The 17,171-nt window shown below is 42.5% G+C and overlaps 1 protein-coding gene across 1 annotated transcript in view; it reads right to left on the bottom strand.

Moving 5' to 3' along the window:
* The window catches only part of LOC115464829 (activating signal cointegrator 1 complex subunit 3-like), a 417,679-nt gene that overhangs the window by 321,927 nt on the left and 78,581 nt on the right, over positions 1-17,171 (bottom strand). The window contains exons 2-3 of the mRNA XM_030195187.1: positions 9,821-9,970; positions 4,577-4,727 (exon numbers count right to left, since the gene is read on the bottom strand). Of these exons, the coding sequence (XP_030051047.1) occupies positions 4,577-4,727; positions 9,821-9,910 (241 nt within the window). The 5' untranslated portion in view covers positions 9,911-9,970. The remainder of the gene's footprint in view (positions 1-4,576; positions 4,728-9,820; positions 9,971-17,171) is intronic.

Genomic DNA, 17,171 nt, shown 5'->3' on the forward strand with positions numbered 1-17,171 from the left:
CATTCTATAACTGCCAAAACTAATTCTGGCATAGATTCTAGAGATCATCGGACCCTTCCATCTCCCACACTGTGGCTGGACTGCTCCCCTAACGTGGGTCCCTGCAGTGGCAGAAAGAAGACAAAATGGCCACAGTCCCCACTAAAGGTGAGAGAACTACAGCTGACAACGTTGTAGGAAAGGGATTCCAAACTGCACCCTGCTTCTAGGAGGGGGTTTGGGGATAGGTATCCAGCAGCGTACTTGCCTTATTGCAGCAGGGGCAGTAGCAGCAGTGCTGAGCTACCTACTTCTGCAGGCCCCACATCAGTGACCCCCTGCCATGACCGAGCCATCAGCCACTCAGCAACTTCTCCCCGCTCGCACCCAGAACTCACCGATGGCACAACATCCCCTGCTGAGTCTGTCTACTGTCTCCTGACAGCTTTGCTGCTCCCTGCTGCCCTCATGAAACCTGCCTTCCCTCAGGCCTCTGTTTAGTTTCTTTGTCTTTTTACAACTTTATTCCCCTAACAGTGCATAAGGCAGGGCTACTCAATTACAGTCCTTGAGGTCCACTAGCAGGCCAGGTTTTCAGGATATCCCCAACGAACATGCATAAGAGAAATTTGCATGCACTGCCTTCTTTGATATGCAAATCTTTCTTATGCACATTCATGTGGATATGCTGAATACCTGGCCCACCTGTGAACCTCAAGGTCCAGAATTGGGTAGCCCTGGCAAAAGCTGTATGCCCAAGGCTTGTCTTTGTTGTTGTTGTTTCGCTGCAGGAGCACTAGGCTGGGATGGGAGTGGGGGAGGCACAGAATTCCTCATGCCCTTGCTTGCACCTGTGCCAACACATCTCACCCCACAGGCTCTTGGGGACTGACTTAGGGCTAGGAGGAGTAGACCACTCCTGGCTCTACCAGGCTAAAGACCGTGGTCCAAACCCTGAGAGCACCACCAGTCCAAGGACTCGACCTCGCTGGGCACAATCTTTGAACTGCATCTCGTGGAGTCACGCCTGTATAATCCTGCTGCACCAGTTCAACCTATACCATCTGCTGAAGGTAGAGAAATACTAGAGAGTTACAGACTGCACCAGCTCTTGTACTGGTGATATCACTGGAATACATATGCTAGAGACTGAATTAGTCTAGCAGGATGAAAAGGAAAAGCGCTGATAAGGAAGGCTAAGAGGGGCTTCGAAAAAAAGATTGCAATGGAGGCATAAACACATAGTAAAACATTTTTTAGGTATATTAAAAGCAGGAAGCTAGCAAAAGAATTGGTTGAACCGCTAGATGACTGAGGAGTAAAAGGGGCAATCAGGGAAGACAAAGCTGTAGCGGAGAGATTAAATGAATTCTTTGCTTCAGTCTTCACCGAGGAAGATTTGGGTGGGATACCAGTGCCGGAAACGGTATTCGAAGCTTACGAGTCGGAGAAACTTAATGAACTCTCTGTAAACCTGGAGGATGTAATGGGGCAGTTCTACAAACTGAAGAGTAGCAAATCTCCTGGACCGGATGGTATTCATCCCAGAGTACTGATAAAACTGAAAAATGAACTTGTAGAGCTATTGTTAGTAATATGTAATTTATCCATAAATCGAGTGTGGTACCGTAAGATTGGAGGGTGGCCAATGTAACGCCAATTTTTAAAAAAGGTTCCACAGGAGATCCGGGAAATTATAGACCGGTGAGTCTCACATCGGTGCCATGCAAAATGGTAGAGACTATTATAAAGAACAAAATTACAGAGCATATTCAAAAGCATGGATTAATGAGACAGTCAACATGGATTTAGTGAAGGGAAATCTTGCCTCACCAATCTACTACATTTCTTTGAAGGGGTGAACAAACACGTGGATAAAGGTGAGCCGGTTGATATTGTGTATCTGGATTTTCAGAAGGCGTTTGACAAAGTACCTCATGAAAGACTCCAGAGGAAATTGGAGAGTCATGGAATAAGAGGTAGTGTTCTATTGTGGATTAAAAACTGGTTAAAAGATAGAAAACAGAGAGTAGGGTTAAAATGGTAAGTATTCTCAATGGAGAAGAGTAGTTAGTGGGGTTCCCCAGGGGTCTGTGCTTGGACCGCTGCTTTTTTCGGGAAAGAGGAACCCGAATTATAGCTACGTCATGCAAGGATCCACGTTAGGAGTCACAGATCAAGAAAGGGATCTAGGTGTCGTCGTTGATGATACTTTGAAACCTTCTGCTCAGTTTGCTGCTGCGGCTAAGAAAGCAAATAGAATGTTAGGTGTTATTAGGAAAGGAATGGAAAACAAATATGAGGATGTTATAATGCCTTTGTATTGCTCCATGGTGCGACCGCACCTCAAATACTGTGTTCAATTCTGGTCGCTGCATCTCAAAAAAGATATAGTGGAATTAGAAAAGGTACAGAGAAGGGCGACGAGAATGATAAAGGGGATGGGTCGACTTCCCTATGAGGAAAGGCTAAAGCGGCTAGGGCTCTTCAGCTTGGAGAAAAGGCGGCTGAGGGGAGATATGATAGAGGTCTATAAAATAATGAGTGGAGTTGAACGGGTAGATGTGAAGTGTCTGTTTACGCTTTCCAAAAATACTAGGACTAGGGGGCATGTGATGAAGCTACAATGTAGTAAATTTAAAATGAATCGGAGAAAATGTTTCTTCACTCAACGTGTAATTAAACTCTGGAATTTGTTGACAGAGAATGTGGTAAAGGCGGTTAGCTTAGCGGAGTTTTAAAAAGGTTTGGACGGCTTCCTAAAGGAAAAGTCCATAGACCATTATTAAATGGACTTGGGGAAAATCCACTATTTCTGGGACAAGCAGTATAGAATGTTTTGTACTTTTTGGGGATCTTGCCAGGTATTTGTGACCTGGATTGGCCACTGTTGGAAACAGGATACTGGGCTTGATGGGCCTTTGGTCTTTCCCAGTATGGCAATACTTATGTGCTTATGTTAATGTGTACCTGAAACTGATCCAGGGGTGGCTGTAGGCTAATTGAAGCTCTGTGTGAAAACAAAACGTGGTGCACCTGCTTTCCTCTTTAAAATAAATAAAGTTTTACAAAGTATTAAAGATTAATGTCTCTAATAGAAAATAAAGTATAGTGAATTCAAACAATAAACAAACCTTCACTTATTTTAAATTATATTTATAAGCTCCAAAATAGGGAAAAAAATGGACTAGAAAAACACCAAGATTGTAGTACTCCCCCAGAAGAGATTGGAGAGTCGGCTACTTTACCTCCTCTTTCTTCTCCCATTATGTACAACACCAGCGTACTCTGTTCCTATTACATACCCCCAATCTTTTCTCTCTCTGTTCATCATTAGCTTTTCTCTCTCTCTCCCTGCCCACACTCTCTTTCCCCTGTCCTTTTTTTCACTCTGTCTTCAATCTCCATTACGCTCCGCAGCCTTTCATCCCCCTCTCCCTACTATGCTCAGCAGATTCTTACCTCTCCCCGTTCCCAGTGCTCATCTGCAGTTTCATTTTGCCTCCACATTCCCTTCAACCTGTAACCCAACTGCAGTTTTCAGTCTCTCGCCTCCTTCCTCCCAGCAGGCTGAGTGCTCCATCCCTTACTTGCAGTGCAGGTCTTATTGGTGGCTCCCCTGGTAATCCACTTTTGCTTCAGCTTGGCAGCACCTCCCGTGATGCTTCCTCAGTTCAAGGGTTGCATGCCTGCAATGCTTTACTTATTTCAACATTTGCTATACTGCTGTAGCTGAGAACAGACCTAAGCAATTTACAGTCTAATAAAAAAGTTAGACGGAAACAAAAAAAAAGGCAAAGATCTGCCACAGAAATAGCAAACCAAAAGAAAAAAAGCAGATCAAAAAAGACAAAAAAATGGAACAGGAGGGTAACAGAAGAAGTGGTTTATTACAAGTTTCCTCATCATCCTACATAGGGCCTGTTCCCATCATCAGGTCTCTTGCTAACATGGTTAGAGCATGACCAATATATTGGTGGCCCTTGTTAACATGGTTAGGGTTGACAAGGAAGAGAACGGCCAATATATCGGTGGCCCTTTCATCCTCTATTTTGTAAGTTTGAGGCCCTTATTGCAACTATAGAATAGTAACATAGTAAGACCGTAGAAGTCTGCCCGTTACTGTCCTTGTTCTCCAACGTCTGAAGATGTCATCAAAGCTCCACTCCAGCCTATTCAAATCTATCCAACCACGATCAAGGCACAGACCACAGAAGTCTGCCCAGCACTGACTTTCCTCCCCAATTACTGGTGTTTGCCATCTAATCACCGCTAAGTTTCTTTAGATCCATTCCTTCTAAACAGGGTTCCTTTGTGTTTATCCCACACATTTTTGAATTCCTTTACCGTTGTCATCTCAACCACCTCCTCCCACGGGAGGGCACTCCAGGTATCTACCATCCTCTCCACAGAAAAGTACTTCCTGACATTATTCCTGAGTGCCCCCTTTGCAATCTCAAGTAGAAAATGGAGCTATGCCCTAAATAAAGCACTTCTGTACATGCCACCCAAAAAGGACAAATACAAGCACATTCTGAAGTTTAGCTAATGAAGAATGTTTCTCCACATTAAATGAAAAGGTACAAAAATAACTCACCAATTTGTCTCGCGGCCTGTAAAATATCTTTCAAGTCTCCATTTATACCTGCTTCTTCTTTCTTATCAACATTGTGCAGGACAAATTCAATAATCTTCTTCCACGTAAGGTCAAAATGCAAAGCATATTCACGCAGTTTTGATTTCTTTTTCTGGATAAAGGAGGAAGAGGAGATATTAGAGGCAGATATGAAATTATCCCATGAAGCAAATTTGAGCTCCATTCACAACACTGAAACATTTGTGGTGGTAAGCTATTTAGCAATTTTAATAAACAAAAAATGACTAACAAAACCAAGAGGTTTATTCCAGTGTATTTCATTGCTTTTCCTTACTATAGTCTGGACAGCTCCTATCACAGGGCAGTCATCATATTCAATGCCGGCCATGACTGATTTGGTAGGTGCTGGCTGCTGGAGCTAATGCAAGTCCTCCCACCTCCACCCAATTCGATCCCCCCCCCCCCCCCCCCCCCCACCACTTCCTGCCTCCCCCAAAGAGATCACAATACCACAGCCTCACCCCCCCCCCCCCCCCCAGGGCCTACCTTTAGTATTGTTGTTGGTATAGGGGTCAAAAGGGCAAGAGCAATGCCCACTCAGCTACTGCTCCTCATGACTTTCACCTGAAATTAACCACTGCAACCTCTAGCAGCTCTTCAGTGTTCTGGGTAAAAGGAAGACAGGGTACCCTTAAGCACAACCCTCCCAAAAATGCCAACATCTTTGGCCTGGATAAGTTGGCCGTAATGTTTGATAAAGGAATGCAGTAATGGCCATATCACCACCTGTCAGAGAAGTGAAGGAGTAGCCTGGTGGTTAGGGCATCAGGCAGTGACACTCCTGTGGCCCTGGGCAAATCACTTAACCCTCCATTCCCTAACATACAAACTTAGACTGTAAGACCTCTGGGATCAGGGAAATATCTACTGTACTTGAATGTCGCTTGCCTTAAACTACCACTGGAAAGGCATGCATGAAATATTAAATAAATTAAAATACAATAAAATATATATCCCTGGGGCAACTACCCAGCCTCCATTCAGGATGTCACCCGAGCCCTCGTGGAATGTGCCCAAAGACCAGGTGGAACTTCTTTCCAGTTTAAAAGGTAAATCACTTCAACTGTAGAAGCAAATTTCTCCCCTCAAGCTGTAGAAGCAGCCAACCTTCACTGCAGACCACTGTATAGGACAAAGTGGTGATCCGCCTTATGAAAAGGATGTGTCACCTTCCTATATCGAAACACCCTGCAAATATCCAAAGAATGCAAGGTTTTGCAGCCATCTCAGTCTCCCTTAGAGATTGATTGACATTAGGTGAAAGGGTGAAATCAATTTAGGTAAAAAGGATGACAATGCATAAGGAAACCAAGTCACCTGAAAAAGAAAGGTGGGGATCCTTGCAAAAAAGAGTTTGCATCTCCAGTACACACCTGGATGAGATGATAGCCACCAAAAACACCACTTTCAATGACAAAAATTACAAGAGGCCCTTACGCGACTGGAAGACTGGGCTTCTAAATGGCAGATGATGTTTAATGTGAACACGTGCAAAGTGATGCATGTGGGAAAAAAAAAAACCTGAACTATAGCTACATATGCAAGGTTCCACGTTGGGAGTCACCGACCAAGAAAGGGATCTCGGAGTCCTTGTTGTTGAAAACCTCTGCTCAGCGTGCTGATATGGCTAAGAAAGCAAATAGAATGTTAGGTATTATTAGGAAAGGAATGGAAAACAAAAGTGAGGACATTATAATGTCTTTGTATCACTCCATAGTGCAACTGCACTTCGAATACTGTGTGCAATTCTGGTCATCGCATCTCAAAAAAGATATAGTGGAATTAGAAAAGGTACAGAGAAGGATGACAAGAATGATAAAGGGGATGGGACGACTTCACTATGAGAAAAGGCTAAAGCTGCTAGGGCTCTTCAGCTTAGAGAAAAGGAAGTGAGGGGAGATATGATAGAGGTCTATAAAATAATGAATGGAGTGGAACGGGTAGAAGTGAATCACTTGCTTACTCTTTCGAAAAATACTAGGACTAGGGGGCACGCAATGAAGCTACAAAGTAGTAAATTTAAAACAAATTGGAGAAAATATTTCGTCACTCAATGTGCAATTAAACTCTTGAATTCATTGCCAGAGAATGCAGTAAAAGCAGTTAGCTTAGCGGGGTTTAAAAAAAGGTTTGGTTAGCTTCCTAAAAGAAAATGGACTTGGGGAAAAATCCACTGCTTATTTCTAGGATAAGCAGCTTAAAATGTATTGTATTGTTTTGGGATCTTCCCAGGTACTTGTAACCTGGATTGGCCACTGTTGAAAACAGGATGCTGGGCTTGATGAACCTTCAGTCTTTCCCAGTATGGTAATACTTATATACTTAAGCCTCTTCATACTCGGGCCCCCTCTTGGCTCTTCCTCCATGCTTATTATTTGGCATGCAATTCACCAAAGAGTTGTACTTTTTTTAATCAACCATTAAAAATATATTTCGTGGGGGGAATGTGAAAATTATAGCAAACAAAAATGAGGCAAACTGCCATTTAATTTAATTTGTTATCCTGTTTTACCATGTAAGCCATATTGAATCATTCTATATCATTTTGTTAACCCATTTTACTATGTAAGCCGCATTGAGCCTGCTACTGAGTGGGATAGTGTGGGGTACAAATGTTACAAATAAATAAATAAATAAATAATTTATAAAGGTGATAAAGAAAAAAAAATCCTAAGTTTATAGCAAATCTTTTTTATTACGAGAATCAGAAACCACACTATTCCAAACAGTTCAATAAGGTTAGAAGAATAAAAAATCCCCTTACTACTTACCAACATCTGAAGTAATAGACAATAACATTTGCTAAACATAAGGTTCAAGGGTTGGATTCTTATTCTTACACCCTCAACCCCAACTTTAGAAGCCCCCACAGACCCAATTACCCCCTCAGAACCTCCTCCTCATTTCTATTAGTAAGAGACTTGTGGAGTCCTTTCTCGGAAACTATTAATAGCCCGACCACATGTATCTGGGTTTTAGAAAGGTCTGGACAAATTCCTGGAGGAAAAGTCTATAGTCTGCTATTGAGACAGACATGTGGAAGTAACTGCTTGCCCTGGGATTTGTAGTATGGAATGTTGATACTCTGAGATTCTACATGGAGTCTTGTCACTCTTTAGGATTCCAGAATCTTGCTATTCTTTTGGGTTCTACATGGAATGTTGCCACGATTTGGGTTTCTGCCAGGTACTTGTGACCTGGTTTGGCCAATGTTTGGAAACCAGGATACTGGGCTAGACGGACCACTGGTCTGACCCAGTATGACTACTCTTATTTTCTTAATAATCAAGGAGGGCAGCTCCTCCTTATGAAAAATCCTGACAACTTTGGGGTCACCTGGCTCCAAGGCCTTGAGCTCTTCCTCCTTCAAGTCCTCCCCCAGCACAACCAAACCAGGAGGAGGAAAGAGAGAAAAAAAAGAGAGAAAGGGCGGAAGAGAGATAGAACCATCCCACCTCCATTGGGCAGTGTGTTCTCTGCCTCCATCAGAACCCACTTGGTTAGACATGTCTAGAATAAGGAAAAGTTTGGGGGTTTCATGATTTATTAAAACATAAATAAGATTATGACAGAGGAGAAACATATCTTTCATGCCTTGAGGAACAAACATTCCCATAAGAAGAAGAAAGTTTAAAAGAACGATATCCATAGGTTAGGGAAAGCTTACATGTATACAGAAATCCAACTGAATGTGAAAAAGTCTTCTCAACACTGTCTTGTCCTCCTTAACTTACCAAAACTATTCATCATGACAGAACAATCTCTTCACAAATCACATGTCTACATTTTACTACAGTTATACTTAAGTCTCTTTCACAAGACTACAATAGCTAACCGCTTAGAACTTACTAAACAAGGCATAGAAAGGGTAGGAAGGATGTGGCATGGGTGACCATCAGGCTCATTTTCGAAAGAGATGAACGTCCATCTTTCGATATAAATCGGAACATGGACGTTCATCTCCAAGAGACGTTCAAATCAGTATAATCGAAAGCCGATTTTGGACTTCTCCAACTGCAGTCCGTCGCATGGATGTCCAAATTTCAAGGGGGCGTGTCGGAGGCATGGTGAAGGTGAGACTTGGGCGTGCCTAACACTTGGACATCTTCGAGCCATAATCGAAAAAAGCAGGGACGTCCTAAAGTAAAACATGGACGTTTTCACCCGGATCTGTTTTTTTTACGAATAAGGCACAAAAAGGTGCCCAAAATGACCAGATGACCACCGAAGGGAATCGGAGATGACCTCCCGTTACTCCCCCAGTGGTTACTAACCCCCTCCCACCCTCAAAAAACATCTTTAAAAATATTTTGTGCCAGCCTCAGATGTCATACTCAGGTCCATGACAGCGCATGCAGGTCCCTGGAGCAGTTTTAGTGGGTACAGTGTACTTCAGACAGGCGGACCCAGGTCCATACCCCCCCTACCTGTTACGTTTATGGAGGAAACAGCGAGCCCTCCAAAAAGCACCACAAACCCACTGTACCCACATCTAGGTGCCCCCCCTTCACCCGTAAGGGCTATGGTAGTGGTGTACAGTTGGGGGTTGGGGGGGCTCAGCACACACGGTAAGGGAGCTATGTACTTGGGAGCAATTTATGAAGTCCACTGCAGTGCCCCCTAGGGTGCCCCGTTGGTATCCTGGCATGTCAGAGGAACCAGTGCACTACAAATGTTGGCTCCTCCCAATTCCAAATGGCTTGCATTTGGATGTTTTTGACATGGACATCTTTGGTTTCGAAAATCACCAAAAGTCAAAGATGTCCATGTCTAAGGACGTCCAAGTCCAAGGACATCCTTGGTATTTTAGAAACAAAAGATGGACATCCATCTTTTTCGAAAATGTGGTCTTCCCCACCCCCGGATTTGGCCTTTTTACAAAGACGTCCAAATCCCAACTTGGACGTTTCTTTCGAAAATACCCTTCCATGTGCTTTATACAACTATGCCCAATCTTCAACACTCTATGACTTAGAATGCACAACAATTCAAGAGAAACAAACATTACAAACTAAACTATAAAAAGTACATTTGTTAGGTTGCACTGCAATTTTAACAAATAAAAAGGTTTCCACCAAAGCAATGTGCCAGAAATTTCTGAAAACTATGAACAACGGAGTCCATACTTCTCATTTTTAAGCAACTGTGAGATTTCTGTAAGTGATTATATGTAAAACACTTTACCATTAAATCATCCGACTCTCCATTGTAATCACTCTGTTTGGTGACATTTGAAAAGGAGCGCAAAGCTCCTGTAAGGCGAGGTAGTGCCATCTGCCATTCATTCAGTGATCCATAGGATGAAAAATGAGGTTCTATGTCCACGTTCAAAACCTGAAAAAGGAGAAAAACAAGAACAGAAGAAAATGTTGTACTAATTTCTGAGGCAGTTAATGCTTTTTTTTTTCTTGTTTCGGGGTCAAGCTCCATCCCCACTCCTGCCCCCAGCAACCTGCACCAGCACGAGATCCCTTCTCCAATCCTTACCACTGTACCTGTGTTACCTCTGAGCTCCCTTCTCATAGCCCTAGCATCAGGCCCAATTTGTCACCTGCTCCCAGGATCTCTCCTCTCTATCCATATCCTCCCCATCTGTTTAGCATTGCTCTTTTGTAGTCCTATCTGCCCCCTCTGCCATGTCTAGCATTACCCTTCTGTGTCCCCATCCCTCCACATATCCAACTTTTCCCTCTTCCCTTCATCCCCCCCTAGGACCAGCATCTTTCCATCTCCCTTTCTTTCCCCCTGCCCTCAGGTTTCTGTAGCACAAATACATGACCCTGCATTATTTTAGTACTAGCCGTTGAGTCCGTTAAAACGGGCTGGTGTTGGGGTTTTCGGAGGTCGACGCTGGCTCCCCCCCCCCCCCCCCGCGAGGTCGCCGCTACCGTTCCCCCCCCCCCCCCCCCGGAGTCACCGCCCCCAGCCTTCCACCCGGCCCAGGCCCTCTCTCCGCTACTGAACTTACATCCATTTGCTGGAACGCAGCACGACAGATCAGCTGAGCTGCCATCAGCCTTCCTTCTCTGCCTATGTCCCGCCCTCGTGTGACGTAACGTCAGCGAGGGCAGGGCACAGGCAGGGAAGGAAGGCGGACGGCAGCTCAGCTGATGTGCGTGCTGCGTTCCGGCGAATGGATGTAAGTTCAGTAGCAGAGAGGGGCCTGGGCGGGGTGGAGGGCTGGTGGCGGCGACACCGGGTGGGGGGAGCGGTAGCAATGACCTCGGGCGGGTGAGGGAGCGGTAGCGACCTCGGTGGCTTTGCGCAGTTTCCCTCTCTGTCCAGCCTCCATCATCACGTATTGACGCGGGGCAGGACAGAGAGGGAAGTCTCTACTGTGCATTTGCGAGTGAGTCGGTCACTCGCCGTTTATATGTTTGATTAAATCTTAGCTGTCAAAACAGCACAAGGCACCTCATTGCACACAAAAGGCCACCTGTTAGACATACTAGCTCACAGACTCTCAGCAAACAAAAATCACATATTAGAAAACCACAAATAGGATGAAGTACCATGGTTAGACCACAGCAAACTCACTTTCACACTACAATGGAAAGAGAACTGCAAGAAAAGAGAACCAAGAACAACACACATTCACAACTGGAGGGTAAGTGGACCACCACACCTTCTGGGCAATAGTCAGGAATGAATAAAGTAACATGTACCCAAGAACATACACTTCATTAGAAACAGTTCATTAGAAACTGGGAACAAGCAAGCAAAAACACAGTAAACAAAATAGCACCACTCAAAATGAAAACAAGAAACAAAGACCAACCACGTCCCTAGTTCACTGACAAGCTCCTACACGTGAAAAAACTGTGGACAAAACTACACAACTTGAAAGAACATGGGCCAAAAACACAACTATATGGAGAAAAGCTATAAAAACATACACAACAACATAAAGAAAGCAAAAGAAGAACACTACAGCACATATGCGAACCCAGAACAGATCAACCCAAAACAAATATTTGAAATCATGAACAAACTACTGAAAACCCAAGATGTACTGGCATCAACTGAAACACCACCAACTGCAGATAAACTTGCACATTATTTTAAACACAAAATAGCCAACACAAGATCAAACCTTACAAAATCACAAACATCCGTCACAGACTTCTTACAAGAAAGTGAAACAAAAGACATCTACACTACGGCAGACAGATTCTGGTCCTCCTTCAAATCATCCAAACCAAACACCGTAAAAACACTACTAACAAAAACAAAATATGCACATGCCTTCTGTTTATTAGACAACTGCCCTAACTATTTGATGAAGGACCCACTAGAATGGTTCATCGAATGCATCACAAAACACATCACATACATGCTTTCAAAAGGACAATTCCCAATAAATAGACAAAAGCGACATCACACTCACCCCAATCCCCAAAAACACAACATGCAAGATCAGCAACATCACAAAATACAGACCAGTGGCTTCAATACCAATATTGACCAAAACGATGGTGGGCCTTGTAGCACAGCAACTAATGGAATCCTTCACAACTCCCAATCAGGTTTCAGACAACAACACAGCACTGAGATGGTCACCCTGATAACGAAGTTCAGAAGCTTAATTTGCCAAGGAAAAAAAAAAACATACTACTACTACAATTTGATGTGTCAAGCATATTCGACCTAGTAGACCACACAACACTAATGACCCTGCTCAACAACATGGGAATCAATGGAGCAGTGGAAGCATGGTTCAGTGGTTTCCTAAGAACCAGATCCTACATTGTAAAGATGTCCAATCAGATGTCAGCATCTTGGACCTTTGAGTGTGGGGTACCACAGGGCTCTCCAGTATCACCAATACTGTTCAATGTAATGATGGCACCACTCAGCAAAAAACTGGAATTAATGGGTTTCAACTCATTCATATATGTAAATGGTGAAAGAATAAGAGACTATTTTCCTAGACAATCATTCTGAATATTGGTACAATCAACCATACTATCACAACTAGACTACTGTAATGCAGCATACACAGGGTGCAAGGAAAACACACTAAAATCGTTGCAAATCATCCAAAACACGGCAGCAAAACTGATTTTCAAGAAGTCGAAATATGAAAGGATAACTCCATTGCTTGAAACAGTACACTGGCTGCCAATTCAAAGCTTGCACCCTCATTTTCAAGATACTATTTGGCATGGCATCTGAATACATGCTAGACATGATTGAGCTATCCCCAAGAAATGCAAGGCCAGAAACCAGAGGTTACCTACTTCTTCATTTATCTAACTGTAGAAACATAACCTACAAAACCATCTACACAGCATGCTTTAGCTACCTGGGTTCCAAACGATAGAACTCCAGATCATAGCCGCCTTTACAATTGTTGACTCCATTGCACTCTTATAGCTCCATTATCCTTTTGTTCTCTCTCTAGTCTGGTTGTGCTGTGCTTTTTTTTCCGGGGGGGGGGGGGGGGGGGGGGGATTGGGTATAGTTTTTGGTACTGTAACTTCCATTATGACTCTTTGTACTGTTTAAGATAATTTTCATAATAAAAAGATTGAAACATAAATGATCTAGAAACAGGAATAATGAGTGAGGTGAATAAATTTGCCAGTGACACGAAGTTATTCAAAGTTGTTAAATCACAACAGGATTGTGAAAATTTGAGATAGTAGTGCATATCTTGTGTTCCAATATATTTGTTTTAATTCCCTGAATGAAGCAAATTCCCTTTTCTTCCATAGCTCATATAGATATTCTATCCCATATTGCTGCCACTCCCATACATCAAAATAGACAATTCAATAAGGTATTTTCAGTGTTAGAACCGGAAGTTACTACAGTACAGTCTCGATTATCCATCCTTTGTTAATCCAACCATCCGGCATATCCGACAGACCCTCCGATGATATCGCACTGCCATTAAGAATGCAGCTTCTCATGCTGCAAGGAAGCCATGTTTGATATGAGACCGTGCTTCTCTGCAAGGGATCCATGTTTTGCAACTGATATTCCTTCATGCACTCCTCATTGCCATTAAGAAGTTTTAAAGCTGAGACCTTGCTTTCACAGCATGGCAGCAATTTTTGGACCTAGAACGCCATTTTGCAGAGAGAGAACTGTTGAAGTTTTAAGCTGAGACCTTGCTTTTAAATCATGGCATCAATTTTTGAACCTTGAACCCTGCTTTTGCAATGAGGCAACCATTGAAGAAGTTTTAACCTGAGACCTTGCTTTTACAGAATGGTAGCAATTTTTGGCTAGTCAAGAGAGGAAAAAAGTTATTTTGTCTATAGAGCTGAAACTTTTGCAGAAAGGAAGTGCTAAAGAAAGCGAACATTAAAGTTGTTTTGAGCTGAGACCTTGCTTCTCATGCCAGGGAACAATTTTTGATCTGAGATCGTGCTTTTACAGCACGTGAACCATGGTAAGATTCTTGTGCACAATGAGTTTTATGCAGTACAGTACATATTCCTGTTTGTTCATTTAAATTTACAGCACTTTCTTTATTCTCTCGTTCTTAGATCCGGAGGATTTCCAGTTTCATTCCTGCTGTATTGATTTCTGCTTCAAAGTGTTATTGACCGGAGAAGATAAAGCAGTGAGCTCCACTTGGTTCACACTGCCTGCTGTAGAAGACAACTCTAGTGAAGCTGAACATGCAGTAGATAAATATGGTTCCCTTGCTTGGTTCTTTATTTCTGTTCTAATTGCCTGTACAATTGCTGTACTGTATTTATGCTCAAATTGCCTACTGTATAATGTTTTTCATTTTTTTTCATTGTTGATTAGGATTAATAAACAATATTTATTAAAGATACCCTGTGCCTTTTCCATGCATTCTTTAAGGGGTTACCATTGTTTTCTGTATTAACCGACTTTTCACTTATCCAACAACTGGTCGGTCCCATTTACATCGGATAATTGAGACTGTACTCTACTACTACTACTTATCATTTCTACAGCACTACTAGACGTACGCAATGCCATACACATATGCAGACACTTTCTCTGTCCCTAGTGGGCTCACAATCTAAGGTATTTTTGTACCTGGGGCAATGGAGGGTTAAGTGACTTGCCCAGGGTTACACAAGTAGCTGTGGTGAGAATTAAACCCAGTTCTCCAGGACCATTAGGCTACTCCTCCAAAAATACTAGGACTAGGGGGCATGCGATGAAACTACAGTGTAGTAAATTTAAAACAAATCGGAGAAACTTTTTCTTAACCCAACATATAATTAAACTCTGGAATTCGTTGCCAGAGAAAGTAGTGAAGGCGGTTAGCTTAGCAGAGTTTAAAAAGGGGTTGGACGGTTTCCTAAAGGACAAGTCCATAAACCACTACTAAATGGACTTGGGAAAAATCCACAATTCCAGGAATAACATGTATAGAATGTTTGTACGTTTGGGAAGCTCGCCAGGTGCCCTTGGCCTGGATTGGCTGCTGTCGTGGACAGGATGCTGGGCTCGATGGACCCTTGGTCTTTTCCCAGTGTGGCATTACTTATGTACTTATGTCCTCTACTTGGCTCACTTTTATTACATAGAGCAGTGATTTAACCTATTGTGATGTCATAGTGGCTCATTCCACCAATAAGAGCCAACCTCATTAGTGATGTCACAATGGCTTGATTGTATAGAATGTTTGTACGTTTGGGAAGCTCGCCAGGTGCCCTTGGCCTGGATTGGCCGCTGTCGTGGACAGGATGCTGGGCTCGATGGACCCTTGGTCTTTTCCCAGTATGGCATTACTTATGTACTTATGTAAGTATTTGCATAAGAATATAATTTTTTATCTTTCACAGATCAGCAACAGAAAAAAAAACCATATACCAAGTCAGATCAGGTTCAGTAAATGAAGAACTGGTGTGTCTGATTTTAAAAGGCCAGGTAGGAAAATGTTAACCTTTTCTCTGTCATTCTGGTCTCTACACTAAATCCATTAAGCTTTTATCATCATTATATGAATTAAAGTTTAACTATTGTGTTAAGTAACCAAAGGTCCTCTATCTAGTCTATACAACATATCCTTCCTACAATTAATATAATAGCTGTCAGTATCAAAAAGCAGCAGGCATTTTTGCTTGCATACACCTAGAGATTTAGATAAAAGAAAACAAGAGTGCGCATCTGTAATGCTTTGAAGGATTATCACTTCTGGAGTGTATGAGGGACTACCACATGCCTTGACATGCAAATGTTAGTACCCTGCCTTGAATATAACATTTTGTGGTGTATAGTAGCGAGGAACAGTTCAGATTCAATGACATGGGTGCAATAATTCCCTCAGTAGAACTGGATACCAATATTAATACGTACAGTATGCCAACAGCCTCAGATGGTGTCTTTTCTCATTATGGATAAGTGGCTATTTTCATGGTCTTTGCTGTTGGAAATAAATACAGGTTTAGGAAGAGGAATCTGGTGGGAACTCCGTTTTCTCACGCCAAAATGAGCATGATCAATCTCAGATCATGCCAAGGCGAATACAAACCAAAACCACTGAAACTCATGTTGCTTTGGTCTACAATCCAGGCAAAAAGCAGCGACAGAGACAGAATGATAAATCCATAGCCAGCCAGCAAGCATATCTAAAAAGCCTTTCTACTTGAAATTGTGCACTAGTAATGCTCAATTTCAGCTTTCATTAAAGCTGAACAAGATTCATGAAATCTGACAGATTAGGTTTCCCAGTAAGAAAAGGTGCAATAATATGGCTCTTTAACAGCACAAAGGAACAAATATTTGACTGGCAAGTAGCCATAGCTGATTAATGCCATGTAAACCTCAGCAATCACTCCTTAAACAATGCAATTTCAAAATCAAATTAAAGCAATAGGATTAAATCAGGTTAATATCACATGCAAAACTCCCTTTTTGCTAAATACCTCAGAAGTGAAAGGATAACTCGGCTAATGCCTTTTGTCTGCTCGTTTAATTACCGATATCATTAAGTAATCAATCACATTGTATTCCGAGTTTCCCTTTTCATTGTCAGTTTCAATCCAGAACTGAATAAATCAGAGCACAGCATGCAGTCTTACTTTCCAGTGCATCCAAAATGATTCAGTTTACCGTGCTTCTGAAAAGCACAAAATGTACAGGTTTCTAAATTGGCAGCATGAAACAAAGAGCATGCCAATTAAGCCAACATCAAGATGCACTGAACGTTAAAGTCAAACCAAGTTACTCACCTGCAGAAGGTGTTCTCCATGGACAGGAAGATACAAGCCCTCACAACATAAGTGACGTCACTGGCAGAGCCGTTACAGGAACACTTCTCCAGCTTAGTAAGCATTAGAAGGTTTTAAGTCAATTCACCGAGCACAAGCGCCACTTTCCACCTGTTGCAGTCTACTTATTCAGCTTAAGCAGAACCCAACTCCTTAAGGAGGTGGGCATATATATGAGGACTTGTCCATGGAGACCATCTGCTAAAGAGTGAATAACTTGGTTTTCTCCGATGATAAGCAGAATAGCAAGACTTCACATCCTACGACTCCTCAGCTACATGCTACCTTACATAAGTATTGCAACACTGGTACAGACCAAAGATCCATCA

The sequence above is a fragment of the Microcaecilia unicolor genome, chromosome 3 (genome assembly GCF_901765095.1).
Source record: "Microcaecilia unicolor chromosome 3, aMicUni1.1, whole genome shotgun sequence".
Lineage (NCBI taxonomy): Eukaryota > Metazoa > Chordata > Amphibia > Gymnophiona > Siphonopidae > Microcaecilia > Microcaecilia unicolor.